This window comes from Schistocerca gregaria, chromosome 2 (assembly GCF_023897955.1).
Source record: "Schistocerca gregaria isolate iqSchGreg1 chromosome 2, iqSchGreg1.2, whole genome shotgun sequence".
In the NCBI taxonomy this organism is placed as follows: Eukaryota; Metazoa; Arthropoda; class Insecta; order Orthoptera; family Acrididae; genus Schistocerca; species Schistocerca gregaria.
In genome coordinates this window covers 552623749-552639735 of record NC_064921.1, presented here as the reverse complement: position 1 = coordinate 552639735, position 15987 = coordinate 552623749, and the positions used below count along the sequence as shown (strand labels likewise).

Here is a 15987-nt window from a genome sequence, read left to right as displayed (position 1 = left end):
TGGGCTCAAGTCATCGTTCATTCTCCATACGCTCCCTGGTTGGCCTCATCCGATTTTCATTTGGTTACAGAGCTTTAACGACACTTTCAACGAATTCACATTGACAGTGACGAGGCAGTGCAGGCAGAAGCAACGTTTTGGCTCTTTTAACAAAGTCAGGCATTCTACAATGGCGGTATCAACAAACTGGTCTCTCATTCGAAGAAATTTGTTCGTCGTTATGGTGATTAATGATGAGATTAAAGTATGTAGACTGGAGAATGAAGATGAAAATTGATAACAAAGTTTATTCTATTTAAAAAGGTTTTAGATTTTTGACATGTATCAATCGTAGGCTTTAATTTTTAGCACGTCTTAGTATTTATGTTTCAGTCTAGGAGAGCCAGAGACTGGGATGGTACACGATCACTTATTTTACAGCGATAATGCAAACTTGCATCTTGGTGTGGTATTTCACAGATCCCTTTGCGTAATAGCTTGCAATATAACTGTTTTGCTTTCCGCCTTGGGCCGCCATATAGAACAACCAGAGAAGACATCATGTATTCTGTGCTGCAAGTATTTCACACTTTATCCATGAAAGACAAGGTCAATCAACTGTCGTAAATCTTTGCTGTGCCCACCGGTGTCGTCTTTCTAGTCAGCGTGTTAAGGCGGGAATTGGGTATTGGGATGGTACGAGGTTAGCATGAATGGATGAATTGCGTTTTTGTATGATTAATATACAGTCATACATTGCCAATAATTATATGAAGGTGCAGATAAGGAAATGTATTCTATGAATGAAATAAAACAGTTGACGACATGAGCAGATAAGGAAATGTATTCTACGAATGAAATAAAACAGTTCACGACATGAAACTACAGTTTTATTGTGTCAGTATGAAACTATTACAAGGCCAACAGAAAGATAAAAAACAGGGAAAACAATGTTTTTAAACACAAGTTTTTGGAGTCAGTTTCTCGCCCAAATGCAATGCTGGTGTGATTTATTGCCTGTCGTGAAGCATGAAAGAGGATTAGTCGATTCCTCCAGTTCTCGTTGCTAGAAAAAGAGGTAAGTTCTGACGCTCTTGGGATTTCTTGCTTTCTCTGAATACTGTAGATGTCTTCAGTCAGCAGCCAGCCATCTGGTCTTCACTCAATCGCAGACGAGTCAGTCTGTTACAGCTGAGCCAGCAGACTTGCAATGCTTCTAGTTCTTGGGACAGTCTGACAGGGTTGGTTTACAGAGACTCTTTGGTTTCACCACGTAAACTACAACAAACAGAAGGAAATATGTTTTATTAGAGTTAGAAACTACGGATAGACTTAGATACTATTAGGTATTTGCTACTAATAACACTGTGATAGATTTTCACCTTTTTTACATGGCACGAATTTCATTTTCAGAACTGTGGAAAGATTACGTTACGGTCGCGTAACAGTGAGATTGTGGGAGACCTCTGGTAACAGATGCACTACAGAGTGTGTCGCTTCCACGTGTACCAGTGATAGGTCGTCGGGATCTCGTATTCATTTAGGACCTCCCCAAACAGTAACAATTTGTTTTTATTCATGCGTATTGAATACGCTTTCCTTCAATGCACTGTGAACTAACTTGTCCGATCTAGACCCTATTATTACGAACACAAGTTTTAACAGGCGGTGACTTTTGTTACGAGTACTGTGAAGCTGGAGAAAGGGTCCTAACTGCTGAAAAGTGCCCTGTGTTAGCTGCATCCTATCCTTACTGGCATTATAGTAGACGGCTCTTTAGCAGATGGACCACGCGAGTAAACCTGAAGCTTGGTGCGTTTGGGGAGAGTTAGGATGTCACTAGATTGAAGTTCTTCAAAGTGGGTAATTGCTGCTCAGGTTCGAGGTATTCAATAATCCAGATATATATCCTGTGATATGACAAATCATCACCTCAGGGGCTCAGTTTCGCATACGCGGAAAGAATTTGGCGAACCCGGCATTTGGGATTTGAGGAGTGGTGAGCTCCGCAAACCCTTATAACCGTAACGCCTGCCGAACATGATCGATCTGATGCGAGAGCTACAGTCTTAGACCGATCTGGAATGATACAAAGTGAAGCAGTGCGAAGCGGTTAGTCTTTTCTACGCTTGCAGCGCAGCCACGATGTTCCCCCGTCCGCACACCCACCCACCCATTTCAGTACATTCACTGTGGACGGACGAAAAAAATTTATGTTGAAGATGTTACAATTTCTGAAAATAAATTAGTTTCTCTACGGATATGTACTTTAGGAGGATATATTATATTTGACATATGAAATACAGAGGTTTACGTGTGTGTGTGTGAGTGTGTGTGTGTGTGTGTGTGTGTGTGTGTGTGTGTGTGTGTGTGTGTGTACATCTTGATTTTAAGACTTCTCATCGTTTTCTAACGTATATGACCTGCAACTAATAGACACAGTTTTACATTTCAAACATTCTATGGAGATTTTGGGCTGCATATTTGATTCAAAGTAATCGTGCGGGCCAAAAATGAGCCTATGTTACTGCCAAAAAATATATCCCATGTGTTCGTGTGCTGCATGTGTAAACTCGATTGCTTCCCTCGGTGGCTCAACCAGCTATAGCAGGGTACGAGTGTGACGGTGTCGGGGTTACCTAGTTGGGCGCTCGCCAGGGCCGCGAGTCATCAGTTGCCATAGCTTCTGGGTGTGGCTCAACGACTACAGTTGTGCTGAAGGAGGCACGTTGTATGTCACACAAGGCGGACATCTCGGCTTAACGACGCGGCTTGCGAGATGGGTCCTAACCATAAATTTAAACAAAGTAAGAATAAGCAGTCTACAGGCGTGGTACGTTCCCAAGAGTCAGATGAAAGCCGAGGCGAGGCAGTCGACCTCTAGAAAACTTTTCGTACCCGAGAACTTCAACATAAAATCGGTATTTTGTCCTGATGGACTGTATCGACTCATCGGTACTTGAGAAAATAACGTTGTTTTCCGTTTCTCAATCTAGCAGTTCTCAAAGTGGGTTGTTTGACAAGAAGAGATAATAATACTCAAATAAAGAAGGTGAGGCAGACAGTGCTCCCGGTCAAGAATATTACATAAGACATAACTTAATACAGAAAATTTTTAAATTAATGGAAGATTCGTTTGATAATTTGTCTATCTCATGTATACGTAAAGGCTTTAGCAGTTTGGATGGCATACGTAAATCTGTTAAACGGCAAAGAATGATACTCTTCTCGTAGACACGAAAATAGGTCACCAAGTGCCAAACACGACAAAAAGTACAGAACTTCGAGAACATCCACTACAGGTGGATCTGTACTTAAAAAATTGTTTATCCAATTGCAAATGAGGTGGCATAGTGAGACACAATGAACACAGTCAGAGAGAAATTGCCGAAACAGTGACTATACTGCGAATGTACACAATGTAATGACATAAGTTAACAGAGGAAACAGTCACATATGCGTTGACTTGGGGTACGTCGTTCGCCCATAGTCTTGTGAAGCTGCAGAGAGGACGACGCTGTGTTTTAAGTTGAACAAGAAAAGGATTACAGCCATCCATTCATATTCATGAATGAGAAATACCAGGAGCTTTCACCCTCTCGCATTGCCCTTCCTGAACAGAAGTTATTTTCTCTGTAGCTTCGGACACGTGCTGTGCGATCGTACTCTTCAAATAAAGGCTTTGATATCGCCATTAACAGAATAATGCCTTCAGCTATAATTTCAGGAGTGCACCCATGTTCTAGGTGTAGCGTCTTCCATTAATAATCCAAACGTTACTCGTTTCGTGTTCGAATTGTCCTCACTGCTTAAACTTAGAATAAAAATCTTCATCAACAGCGACTGAAGACTTTCGATGTAAAGCCACCCTTACCCTCCCAACGGCTTTGTTAAAGAGAGCGGAGGTGCCGAGAGAGCTTCAGATCCCTCTCCTTCCCTTAGAGTGGGAAACTGCCACTACAAGGCGGAAGACTCAAGAACGTTGAGTAGCATGATGATGCACAAGACAATGGTAACCACTGCATTAAGGACAGATGGGGTTGTTCTCATCAGATTCGGCAGCAAACCAACACTGACAACAATAGTTTGGATATGCATGCTTCGCCGCAAGCAGATGATGAGGTAGAGAAAGTATATTAGGATTTAACGGGTAATTCAATATGTAAGGGTATATGAAAATCTTGTAGTCATGGGGGATTGGAAAGTGGTTGTGCACGAAGGCGTAAAGGATAGGTTTACGTTTAAAAATGAGCTTGGTAGTAGGAACGAGACCGGAGGAAGATTAATATGTTCTGCAATTGGTTTTAGATGGTAATAACGTAAACACTATACAAGAATCGCACAAGGAGGAAGTAAACTTTGAGAAGGATGCGATATACCTGAAGATTTCAGTTAAATTACCTCATGATCAGGCAGATCTTTCGAATTCAGATATTGGATTGTAAAGCGTAATTATGACCATGAGTTGGCTAAAATTGAAGAGACAGGTCAAGAAGAATCAGTGCACAAGCAAGTGACATACGGAAGAAGTAAGGGGTGAAGAGACACATCTACATCTACATACATACTCCGCAAGCCACCTGACGGTGTGTGGCGGAGTGTACCCTGAGTACCTCTATCGGTTCACCCTTCTATTCCAATCTCGTATTGTTCGTGGAAAGAATTATTGTCGGTATGCTTCTGTGTGGGCTCTAATCTCTCTGATTTTATGCTCATGGTCTCTTCGCGAGATATACGTAGGAGGGAGCAATATACTGCTTGACTCTTCGGTGAAGGTATGTTCTCGGAACTTTAACAAAAGCCCGTACCGAGCTACTGAGCGTCTCTCCTGCAGAGTCTTCCATTGGAGTTCATCTATCATCTCCGTAACGCTTTCGCGATTACTAAATGATCCTGTAACGAAGCGCGCTGCTCTCTGTTGGATCTTCTCTATCTTTTCTATCAACCCTATGTGGTACGGATCCCACACTGCTGCGCAGTATTCAAACAGTGGGCGAACAAGCGTACTGTAACCTACCTCCTTTGTTTTCGGATTGCATTTCCTTAGGATTCTTCCAATGAATATCAGTCTGGCATCTGCTTTACCGACGATCAACTTCATATGATCATTCCATTTTAAATCACTCCTAATGCGTACAGCCACATAATTTATGGAATTAACTGCTTCCAGTTGCGGACCTGGCAATTTGTAGCCAAATGATAAGGGATCTATCTTTCTATGTATTCGCAGCACATTACACTTGTCTACATTGAGATTCAATTGCCATTCCCTGCAGCATGCGTCAATTCCCTGCATTTCAGTACAATTTTCCATTGTTACAACCTCTCGATGCACCACAGCATCATCCGCAAAAAGCCTCAGTGAACTTCCGATGTCATCCACCAGGTCATTTATGTATATTGTGAATAGGAACGGTCCTATGACACTCCCCTGCGGCACACCTGAAGTCACTCTTACTTCGGAAGACTTCTCTCCATTGAGTATGACATGCTGCGTTCTGTCAGCTAGGAATTCCTCAATCGAATCACACAATTCGTCTGATAGTCCATATGCTCTTACTTTGTTTAGTAAACGACTGTGGGGAACTGTATCGAACGCCTTGGTCAAGAAGCACGGCATCTACCTGTGAACCCGTGTCTATGGCCCTCTGAGTCTCAAGGACGAATAGCGCGAGCTAGGTTTCACATGACTGTCTTTTTCGAAACCCATGCTGATCCCTACGGAGTAGATGTCTAGTCTCCAGAAAAGTCATTATACTCGAACATAATACGTGATCCAAAATCCTACAATTGATCGACGTTAGAGATATACACTCCTGGAAATGGTAAAAAGAACACATTGACACCGGTGTGTCAGACCCACCATACTTGCTCCGGACACTGCGAGAGGGCTGTACAAGCAATGATCACACGCACGGCACAGCGGACACACCAGGAACCGCGGTGTTGACCGTCGAATGGCGCTAGCTGCGCAGCATTTGTGCACCGCCGCCGTCAGTGTCAGCCAGTTTGCCATGGCATACGGAGCTCCATCGCAGTCTTTAACACTGGTAGCATGCCGCGACAGCGTGGACGTGAACCGTATGTGCAGTTGACGGACTTTGAGCGAGGGCGTATAGTGGACATGCGGGAGGCCGGGTGGACGTACCGCCGAATTGCTCAACACGTGGGGCGTGAGGTCTCCACTGTACATCGATGTTGTCGCCAGTGGTCGGCGGAAGGTGCACGTGCCCGTCGACATGGGACCGGACCGCAGCGACGCACGGATGCACGCCAAGACCGTAGGATCCTACGCAGTGCCGTAGGGGACCGCACCGCCACTTCCCAGCAAATTAGTGACACTGTTGCTCGTGGGGTATCGGCGAGGACCATTCGCAACCGTCTCCATGAAGCTGGGCTACGGTCTCGCACACCGTTAGGCCGTCTTCCGCTCACGCCCCAACATCGTGCAGCCCGCCTCCAGTGGTGTCGCGACAGGCGTGAGTGGAGGGACGAATGGAGACGTGTCGTCTTCAGCGATGAGAGTCGCTTCTGCCTTGGTGCCAATGATGGTCGTATGCGTGTTTGGAGCCGTGCAGGTGAGCGCCACAATCAGGACTGCATACGACAGAGGCACACAGGGCCAACACCCGGCATCATGGTGTGGGGAGCGATCTCCTACACTGGCCGCACACCTCTGGTGATCGTCGAGGGGACACTGAATAGTGCACAGTAGATCCAAACCGTCATCGAACCCATCGTTCTACCATTCGTAGACCGGCAAGGGAACTTTCTGTTCCAACAGGACAATGCACGTCCGCATGTATCCCGTGCCACCCAACGTGCTCTAGAAGGTGTAAGTCAACTACCCTGGCCAGCAAGATCTCCGGATCTGTCCCTCATTGAGCATGTTTGGGATTGGATGAAGCGTCGTCTCAAGCGGTCTGCACGTCCAGCACGAACGCTGGTCCAACTGAGGCGCCAGGTGGAAATGGCATGGCAAGCCGTTCCACATACTTGCCACTTACTCATCTAACGCATATTGTACGATGGTTTTGAACTTTGTCCACTGATTCTCAATACTATCTGTGCTTGAGACAAAACTTTTGTGTTGAGCCGTCAGATACTCTGAAATCTGCTTTTTGTCACTTTTGCTAAACAGAAAAATCTTCCTACCCTCTTTAATATTTCTATTTACGGCTGAAATCATCGATGCCGTAACTTCCTTATGATCGCTGATTCCTTGTTCTGCGTTAACTGATTCAAATAGTTTGGTCTGTTTTTCACCAGATGGTCTAATATGTTATCACCACGAGTCGGTTCTCTGTTTAACTGCTCAAGGTAGTTTTCAGATAAAGCACTTTAAAAAATTTCACTGTATTCTTTGTCCCTGCCACCCGTTATGAACCTTTGAGTCTCCCAGTCTATAACCGGCAAATTAAAATCTCCACCCAGAACTGTAACATGGTGGGGAAATCTACTCGAAATATTTTCCAAATTATCCTTCAGGTGCTCAGCCACAACAGCTGCTGAGCCAGGGGGCCTATAGAGACATCCAATTACCATGTCTGAGCCTGCTTTAACCGTGACCTTCACCCAAATCATTTCACAATTCGAATCTCCGTCAATTTCCTTCGATACTATTGCACTTCTTATCGCTATAAACACGCCTCCCCCTTCACTGTCCAACCTGTCTCTGCGGTATACATTCCAATCTGAGTTTAGGATTTCATTACTGTTTACGTCTGGTTTCAGCCAACTTTCTGTCCCTAGTAATATATGGGCGTTGTGACCGTTTATTAATGAGATCAGTTCTGAGACCTTTCTATAGACGCTCCTGTACTTTACTATTAGCACATTAATATTGTTATTCCCTGTTGCATTTTGCCTGCTCCTACCTCGCCGCGTCTCAGGAGGCGTCGGGCCTAAGGAGGGAATCCTCTAACCTAACAAACCCCCATGTACACTGCACACGTACTCCGCTACCCTTGTAGCCGCTTCCGGCGTGTAGTGCACGCCTGACCTATTCAGGAGGAACTACATTTCTCCACCCGATAGCGGAGGTCAAGAAATTTGCACCCCATATCTCCGCAGAATCGTCTGAGCCTCTGGTTTAAGCCTTCCACTCGGCTCCAAACCAGAGGGTCGCGATCGGTTGTGGGAACGATACTACAAATAGTTAGCTCTGATTGCACCCCGTGAGCGAGGCTTTCCGCCTTCACCAATTCCGCCAACCGCCTGTACGAACTGAGGATGACATCTGAACCCAGACGGCAGGAGTCATTGGTGCCGACATGAGCAACAATTTGCACCCAGTGCTCTCTATCTCCGCCGGTAGGGCCTCCTCCACATCTCGGATGAGATCCCCCGGCAAGCAGACAGAGTGAACACTGGCCTTCTTCCCCGACCTTTCCGCTATATCCCTAAGGGGCTCCATCACCCGCCTAACGTTGGAGCTCCCAATAACTAAAAAACCACTCCCCCCGTGTGCCTGCTCGGACCTTGCTGAAGGAGCAGCCACACGTCCACTTACAGGCAGAGCGGACGATGCCACACGGCCAGCCTCCACATTTACTCTCCGCCTCGTACGCCGCGAACACCGCTGAACCCGCCATTCCCCATGGGGAGAGGGTGGCCCAACCGCGCCTGGTACCCGCGAAGATGTCTCGACAGCAGGGACATTGGGTGAAGCGTGTAACACCTGGGGTGTACCTTGCGACGCACCAGACTCTCCACTGCCGCTATACTCCGAGGCAGCAGCCTGAAGACGGCTGACCGCGGCCATCAACACGCTCAGCTGTTCGCGAACACAAGTTGTTTGAGGCTATAGATACTGCCATAATGAATAACTCACTAGGCAGTTCAGCTGAAGAGTAATGGACATCTGTGAAGGGGCAGTCGCAAAATTTGAAGAGAGGAACGTAGATAAAAGGAAGGTAACTGCGAAGAAACAGTAGATAACAAAATAAATACGTCCGCTGACCGACGAAAGAAAGAATTAAAAATCCGTTCAGTGTCGTTCAGAAATACAAGCCACTTAAGAATGAGCCAAATAGAATATGCAGGCAAACTAAGGTGAAATGCCTGCATGAGAAAGGTGAGCCGGTCGCGGTGGTCTCGTGGTTCTAGGCGCGCAGTCCGGAACCGTGGGACTGCTACGGTCGCAGGTTCGAATCCTGCCTCGGGCATGGATGTGTGTGATGTCCTTAGGTTAGTTAGGTTTAAGTAGTTCTAAGTTCTAGGGGACTAATGACCACCGCAGTTGAGTCCCATAGTGCTCAGAGCCATGAAAAAGGTGAAGAAATAAAAAAAAAGAAGAACGACGGAATGATAGAGCTTCTGCTAATTTGTTACTGGAGGGAGCTGTAGAAGGTAAAAAAATGTAGGTATAGATAATGTTTGGGATACGTCGGCAAATAACTGAGGACATAGGTTGAAAGTGCTACTTTGTGATGAAAAATTGGACAAAGGAGAGAAAATGGTGGTGGACCGCAACGTAGCAGTCAGAAGACTGACGAGTCAAAGGAAATCCAGTTTAGTGCTCCCTTTTCGTGGCTTATTTCTGAATTTTCTGTTCGTCATGAAGTCTCAGCTCGACACTATGTCTAAATGTTTGTAGAGAATAAAAGAGTTAATTCACATTTTGATCGTCTGTGCAGAAACTGGAGACACACAAAAGTATTCGCGGTGCCTGAGTAAGAGGAGACGTGTTCATTCGTCTCTTCCAAATACACAGTTTTATTTGCCTTCTTATAGTGCAGTCCACAGTGTTCACAATACACCTCTTCTGGGAATGGCATGCTGACTAGCAACCGCCAATTTGAGCCCTTCAAAAATACCATCATCGTATTCCTCATCCTGTCAGCTCATCATGCACCGACCGGTACTCTGCCCGGACGTGATTAGATATCAGCTGTATTTTGGAATCGGATGACATATAATAATCGAAAGCTTCGGCATATGTGTTAGCCTGTTGTTCAGTTACAGAATTTGAGAAGTATATAAACAACGCATACTTAAGTACCCTTAATCCATTGCTCGGGATACTATGTGTGCAAACCACAAGATAACCAAAATGTTGATAGTTTGGAGAGAGAGTCAAAGATATGTAATGGTGAGCCCTGTCTCTTCATCTGCTCTAGAAGATTCCGATTTTACTAGAGTTTTAAGAATTATTCTGGGTATCTTGTGCCACTATTGCTCTGTACGATCCCTGTCGAAGTGAACTGACTGTTGTGATGTGTGGTGACCTTCAGTTTATTAGTCGACGGCAATATTATTGTTCCTGGGAGTGAAGGCGCTTCGGTCTGCTTATCGTGAGAATTTATCGTAATATTTCACGAGGGCACTATGAACCGCTTGACAGTATATGCACAGCTGTGCTGAAATGCGTTTTCCTTAGCCATTCCTGGACTTGTTTACTGTAAGGTCACCGCCTCTTTGCCATGGCGGCCACGGAAGCCAAGTGCAATAATATCGTGGTTTTTTTTATAAAAAATTCACTACATATGTAAACTTCTTCGCTTGATTTGTATACATGTCCACCTTTATATTGATTAAGCTACAAGCACATCATGGACAGTAAGTTAATGGTACAGCTTAATATGTGTTTAGATCTGTTTGTATAGATCTGCCACTTGTTAGTTTAATAATATCTCCTCTACGATGCTTTTACACAAATTATTACTAAGCAAGATTCTTATGACTGCTTAGGTCTCTAAATACTCGACACAACTTCGAAGGACACATACACATGAACTAATTTTTCATCTTACGTTACATCTACAGGCGAATCTATAAGCCATTAGAAGGATATACTTGCCCTTTTTGGCTTACGCATAACCTTTAATTTCGTGCTAATCAACGCATTGCAGACACAATTTCGGACTCGATGGAAATATCAACCAGTAACACGACTACGCTATTTTTCACGCCTTCTACTTCGATATTCTGGTCTGACATAATTAACTAGCTTTTACGAAGTTCTGCTTTCACGCTTCACTGGCTCCGAAATACTGTGCGTGGGCTGGTGCTCTTTATAAATGCTTCAAATTCGGGGTATTTTTACAATGGTTGTGCGGTTGATTATTATTATGGCGTATCATCGCCTGTCTTAGGCACACAGCACACTGGAGATATGTGTCGTTGCGCTTTCTATGAGTTGCTCATGAACTTAATGACAAGATTATCTATAGTACAAGGTGACGTCCGGTACATTAGCTCAGTATTGACCGGTCCACGAAATTTCTCGGCTCTAGGTTGGTGGATAAATTTTGAACTTGTACCCTATTACTATTTTTTTATGAACGTATAACGAGTATTGTTGATGTACACTACTTCCTTTGTCGGCCTTCAACAAAGTACAGTGAAAAGTGTGCCTTGCCTATCATTTTACAATATTTATTGTATCTAGATCTAGGTACAAAGCTTGCAACATATTTACTTCAAAATAAACCACACAGTACCCGTGCTAACTTGCGTCGCCCATTAAAATATCTCTTTGCTAAATGTTGAGACTATAGCTCATGGAGAACTTCATGTCGCGTTATACAACATAATCCAAACAAAAGAACTCAGTTTCTAAACTTTAGAAAGTTAAAAAATTCAGAAGATTTAAGGGTACAACTAGTAAATGGAATATGTGCAGGAAATTGGTTTGAATAGTTTTGGTGAAGATTTCGATGAGTTTACAATTTCGTAAAGTGCAGAATCTTGCGGTGTTCACGGGGATGTAACAATTTGCTGTTTCCCTAGTTGGTTTGATTTAACTCATATGCTCACATTCACTTTGGAACACTTTACGAAATATTGTACTTAACAGTCCGTGGTTATCTTGTCAATCATGAACAGAAAATCGTGTTATTTAAAGTAACGTACCCTTCGGTAGCAGGTTGTAGCAAGAATACAGCTTCAGTGAATTGGCATACAAGTAGAACTTGTTGTCTGCCTGGACACAAATGGTATCCTCGTCTTCTTCCGCGTACGACGCCGCCACCAGGGTTCTCACAGCCGGGGTGGTGGCGGACTGCTGTTCCTCACCCACGATGGCGGCATTGGTCGACTCTTCTGGTTGTCCGTGCACCACCGCAACTGCGACCAGCGCTGTAGAAAACAGTGAACAGTATTAGAGCTTGTAACTTTGTCCACTGCCTGTTAGTGCCACTTCACGATCTAGCACTCTGATACTACTGTCTGGTACTGCGACTCTGGCAGGTGCTAGCTTTATAATACTCTGCTGACTCGTGCCACAAGTCAGCCACTTGCTAATGTGTTTTCTCGGTATGGTAATGGTTCTCTGTTGTCTGTCAGTCTCTAAGTTGTACATGAAATACAATGTAACTGTTGTTAGGGAAGCTATGGTAGGAGAATACCTCATATTTGTGACGTATACGTAGAATGTTTTAAGACATACTGTACCAAAACAGGGGACTGTTTTCGATACCTAACTGCAGATTTAACTCAAGATGTCGCTTTTAATGGAACGAAAACGATAATTGGAAAGATAATTTGAAAGGTACGACGAGGAAGTGTCACATAACCACTACTGGTCACGATATACACGGTGTAAAACAAAAAGTATTGCATATTTCGAGATGTTGTAGTTCGGATAAAACCATGAGAAATGTTCAGTACAAATGGGATCTAATACGCTTACCTTAAGAGCTTTGAGCAGTTGTTGAAACTGTAAACCGTATTCACGGTTCTGGGTAAGTGCACTTACATTAATTCTAACAGATCCAGGATTTATTGTGTACAGCTTATGAAACCATTTACGTTATACGTTTTTCTGCAATTTCCAGCATAATGGAAGCCTCTTATTACAGACGGTGAACAGCAAACACCATTTCGAACAAGTTCTTTAGCGAAGACCTACAAAATCTGGTCGTATGCAATACCCGGTGTCTCATGTATTTTTCCACTGAGTTTATAATCATTTCTTGTAACTGTATGTATTTATGAATTTTGTCATTAATTAGATTTTATCAAAAGGTAATATAAGCTGTGTGAATGAATAAGACACAAAAAATATTAATTGCATTAAATACGCTGGCAGTGTCAAGGGATTTATATTGAACTATTACCAAGAATATATTTCATGGAAAGATAACATCGTTGGCGCAAGAGCATGCAATCCTAGAACTAAGTGCAGAGAGGAGTTGCGAAGCGTCTCTTGTGTGGTACAGAGGTGTGTGTTGGCGCGCAAATGCCAAACGGAGATTGTTATGGAAATTGTGTCATAATATGTATGTGGCAATGCGAAATATGAGTAAGACAGCTCATACATGGTCATAGATCATGATCATAAGAAAATATTGGAATTAATGAAGACTCCTGTGTGCATATATTTTACTTAGTCTGCTCACTCATCATGAAGAGTCTACCGGCAGTAATCAATTTCGTAATAAGCATTACATCGTGCCAGAAGCAACTCATCCCAAAGTAACATCTAGCAAGTATTTACATTACTCTGTAATAGGCATGCCAGCGTAATAGTAAATTTTTGGGACATTGATGAACGAACAGCGTACTGCCCTCAAACTATAGCTTCAGAGAAAGTAGTAAGTAAAAGAAATATTTGAACGAAATTCGATTCAGTTAAAGTTACAACAGATTTTCAGTAAAATAATCATTGTAAAAAAAAGCAGTAATATCTACATTTGTTCATACTGTGGTGCACAACTATGGCAATGCACCAAGCAGTTCAAACTAAAAGTGATTCATATGCATCTTGTATGTTACTGACAAAAGTAAGTTGGTTATCTCACAGTCAAAGTAATTTTACGATTTTATGTTATGTTCTGTAAATGACATTACGTGCATACGTATACGTAACATTAGTATTCCCAAATAATGGTTGCCATAAATGACGGTTTCTACGGATTCATTTGCAAAGACACCGGCAAAGAATATTTTTCTGTCCTGGACACGATTAGACATATTTTCAAACAGACAGCATTTCCATGATTTACGTAATACAGTGTAGTTTCTATGGTGTGTTGCTGGTCATTGCAGAATTATAATTAACATTATTGCAGGCCAGATTGACGTCTTCAGTGTTCATGTTACACATGTTCTTAACATTTAAGCTCTCGCGAATGCATTTTATTTATTTGCCGTATTACATTCATTGCCCAATTTTTCGGTGATTGGCTATTTACCAAATTTAACTATTGTGGACCTTGTGACCTTTCTATTGTCCTACCTAAAATTCGTTCCGACAACACTGGAATACCAAATTGTGGCTGACTACAGTAAAACTTTATTTATTCCAATTCTCTTACATTTATATCGTTGCTGCACACAGTAAAGACTCGTGTGGTAACGATCAGGTCGTAACTCTCTATACTGTATCGGTAGACAGCGATATTCGGATTAGAAGCCTTGTTTCCATTTGCTATGGAAAAGCAGGTACATAAGTCACATAAAAATATTTTTTTACTCCAGGCACAATATATGGATTATATGCTGCTATATAACAACAAAATAATGTGGTCTCATTTTCTGCTCATTAGTTTATTGCATTCTGTGGATGATTCGAGATAGCAGCCAGCTTATATAGACTTGACGTGTTTCGCAGAAGTGAAGATGAACAAGTGCTCATGCCTGTGAAGGTGTGCATTTCAAAGAGCAAATCATCTCTTAAAAGATGGAATACTTTCTTTCAACATCCTGTATATAAATGATCTAGTTATAATGACGGAAAATCCATGAGATATTTAGCAGTGACGCAGTAGTATGTAGCGATGCTGCAACGTCACAAGTCTGTAGGGCATTGGAAATCTGGAGGGGATCGACAGTTGGTGGAGGTCCTCTAAGTTGACCTTGTAGTAACTGAGTATAATGCATTGCGTATAAACACATTGCTATTGAATTACACTATTAGCGATCTATCACTGTAACCAAAACATACTTAGGAGTAATTTTCCGAAGCGACCTGAAATGGACATGACCCCAGAAAAACGGTTGTAGTGAAAGCTGTTGTCAGTCTCAGATCTTAGGAAACCTCTCACGGCAATAAAGTTCTTCGCCGGCCAGTGTGGTCGAGAGGTTCTAGGCGCTTCAGTCTCGAACCCCGCGACTACTACGGTCACAGGTTCGAATCCTGCCTCGGGCATGGATGTGTGTCAAGTCCTTAGGTTAGTTAGGTTTAAGTAGTTTCAAGTTCTAGGGGACTGATGACCTCAGATGATAAGTCCCATAGTTCTCAGAGCCATTTGAACCATTTTTGAATGAAATTCTTCCATGATAGAGGTAGAATAGCAATACTCACTCACAAGTTTAGCGAGTTCTGCTCGTCCGTCTAGCATCAAAGAAGGCAAAGAATGCAGAGAAGACGCAAAGACGAGCGGCGCGTTTGGTTAGTAAGCGCGAGAGCTTAAGACTGCAGAAACTTCACCTCCTTATCGTCAAACTGATAATTATCAACAAAAACAATATTACTACGACTATAACTAACACTGTAATATATTATGATGGTTTTCGTTTTCCTCACTGCCTTTCTGTTTACCCTTCTGTAGGCAAGCTGGTGTTTCGTCCACGAAGTGAATTTTTTTTGTGTGGATCGTGCTTTCTCCAAAGTTATCGTGCTACAGACGAGTAATTGCTCAGTATACAGTAAGAGATTACTTCTCTCATTGTCTGATATGCCGTCTGTTTCCCGTTATTTTTATCTTCACGTGGCGACTCTGGTTGACCCGCTATTGCTCGTTACAATTCCTAGTTAGCTACTCATGTGTATATAAGTGCTAAGCTGTGGCACTTGACATTCGTAATCACTCGAGACATACTCTCAGACGACTGAAATTGTTGATATAGACAACACGAACACTTTTCCACGAGTATCTATGCTCTAACACTGATCGAGACCACAAGTAAATGGAAAAATCTTCCTAGAAGCATCACAATACGCAAAGCTGTTTCCCATTTCTACTACGTCCCTAGTAGCAGCAGTGAACAATTGTATAGAAACAGATTTTCATGCGAACTACTACCTCAGGAATTGTATAAAAGAAAAGTTAATCGTGAACG

General features: G+C 43.1%; 1 protein-coding gene across 3 annotated transcripts in view; it reads right to left on the bottom strand.

Annotated features, from left to right (window-relative positions):
- Positions 1–852: 852 nt before the first annotated feature.
- LOC126332162 (uncharacterized) overlaps positions 853–15987 on the bottom strand; it is a 137252-nt gene continuing 122117 nt past the window's right edge. For all 3 annotated transcript variants that reach the window (XM_049996549.1, XM_049996556.1, XM_049996550.1), the window contains exons 2-3: positions 11836–12060; positions 853–1257 (exon numbers count right to left, since the gene is read on the bottom strand). In XM_049996549.1, the coding sequence (XP_049852506.1) occupies positions 1196–1257; positions 11836–12060 (287 nt within the window). In that variant the 3' untranslated portion in view covers positions 853–1195. The remainder of the gene's footprint in view (positions 1258–11835; positions 12061–15987) is intronic.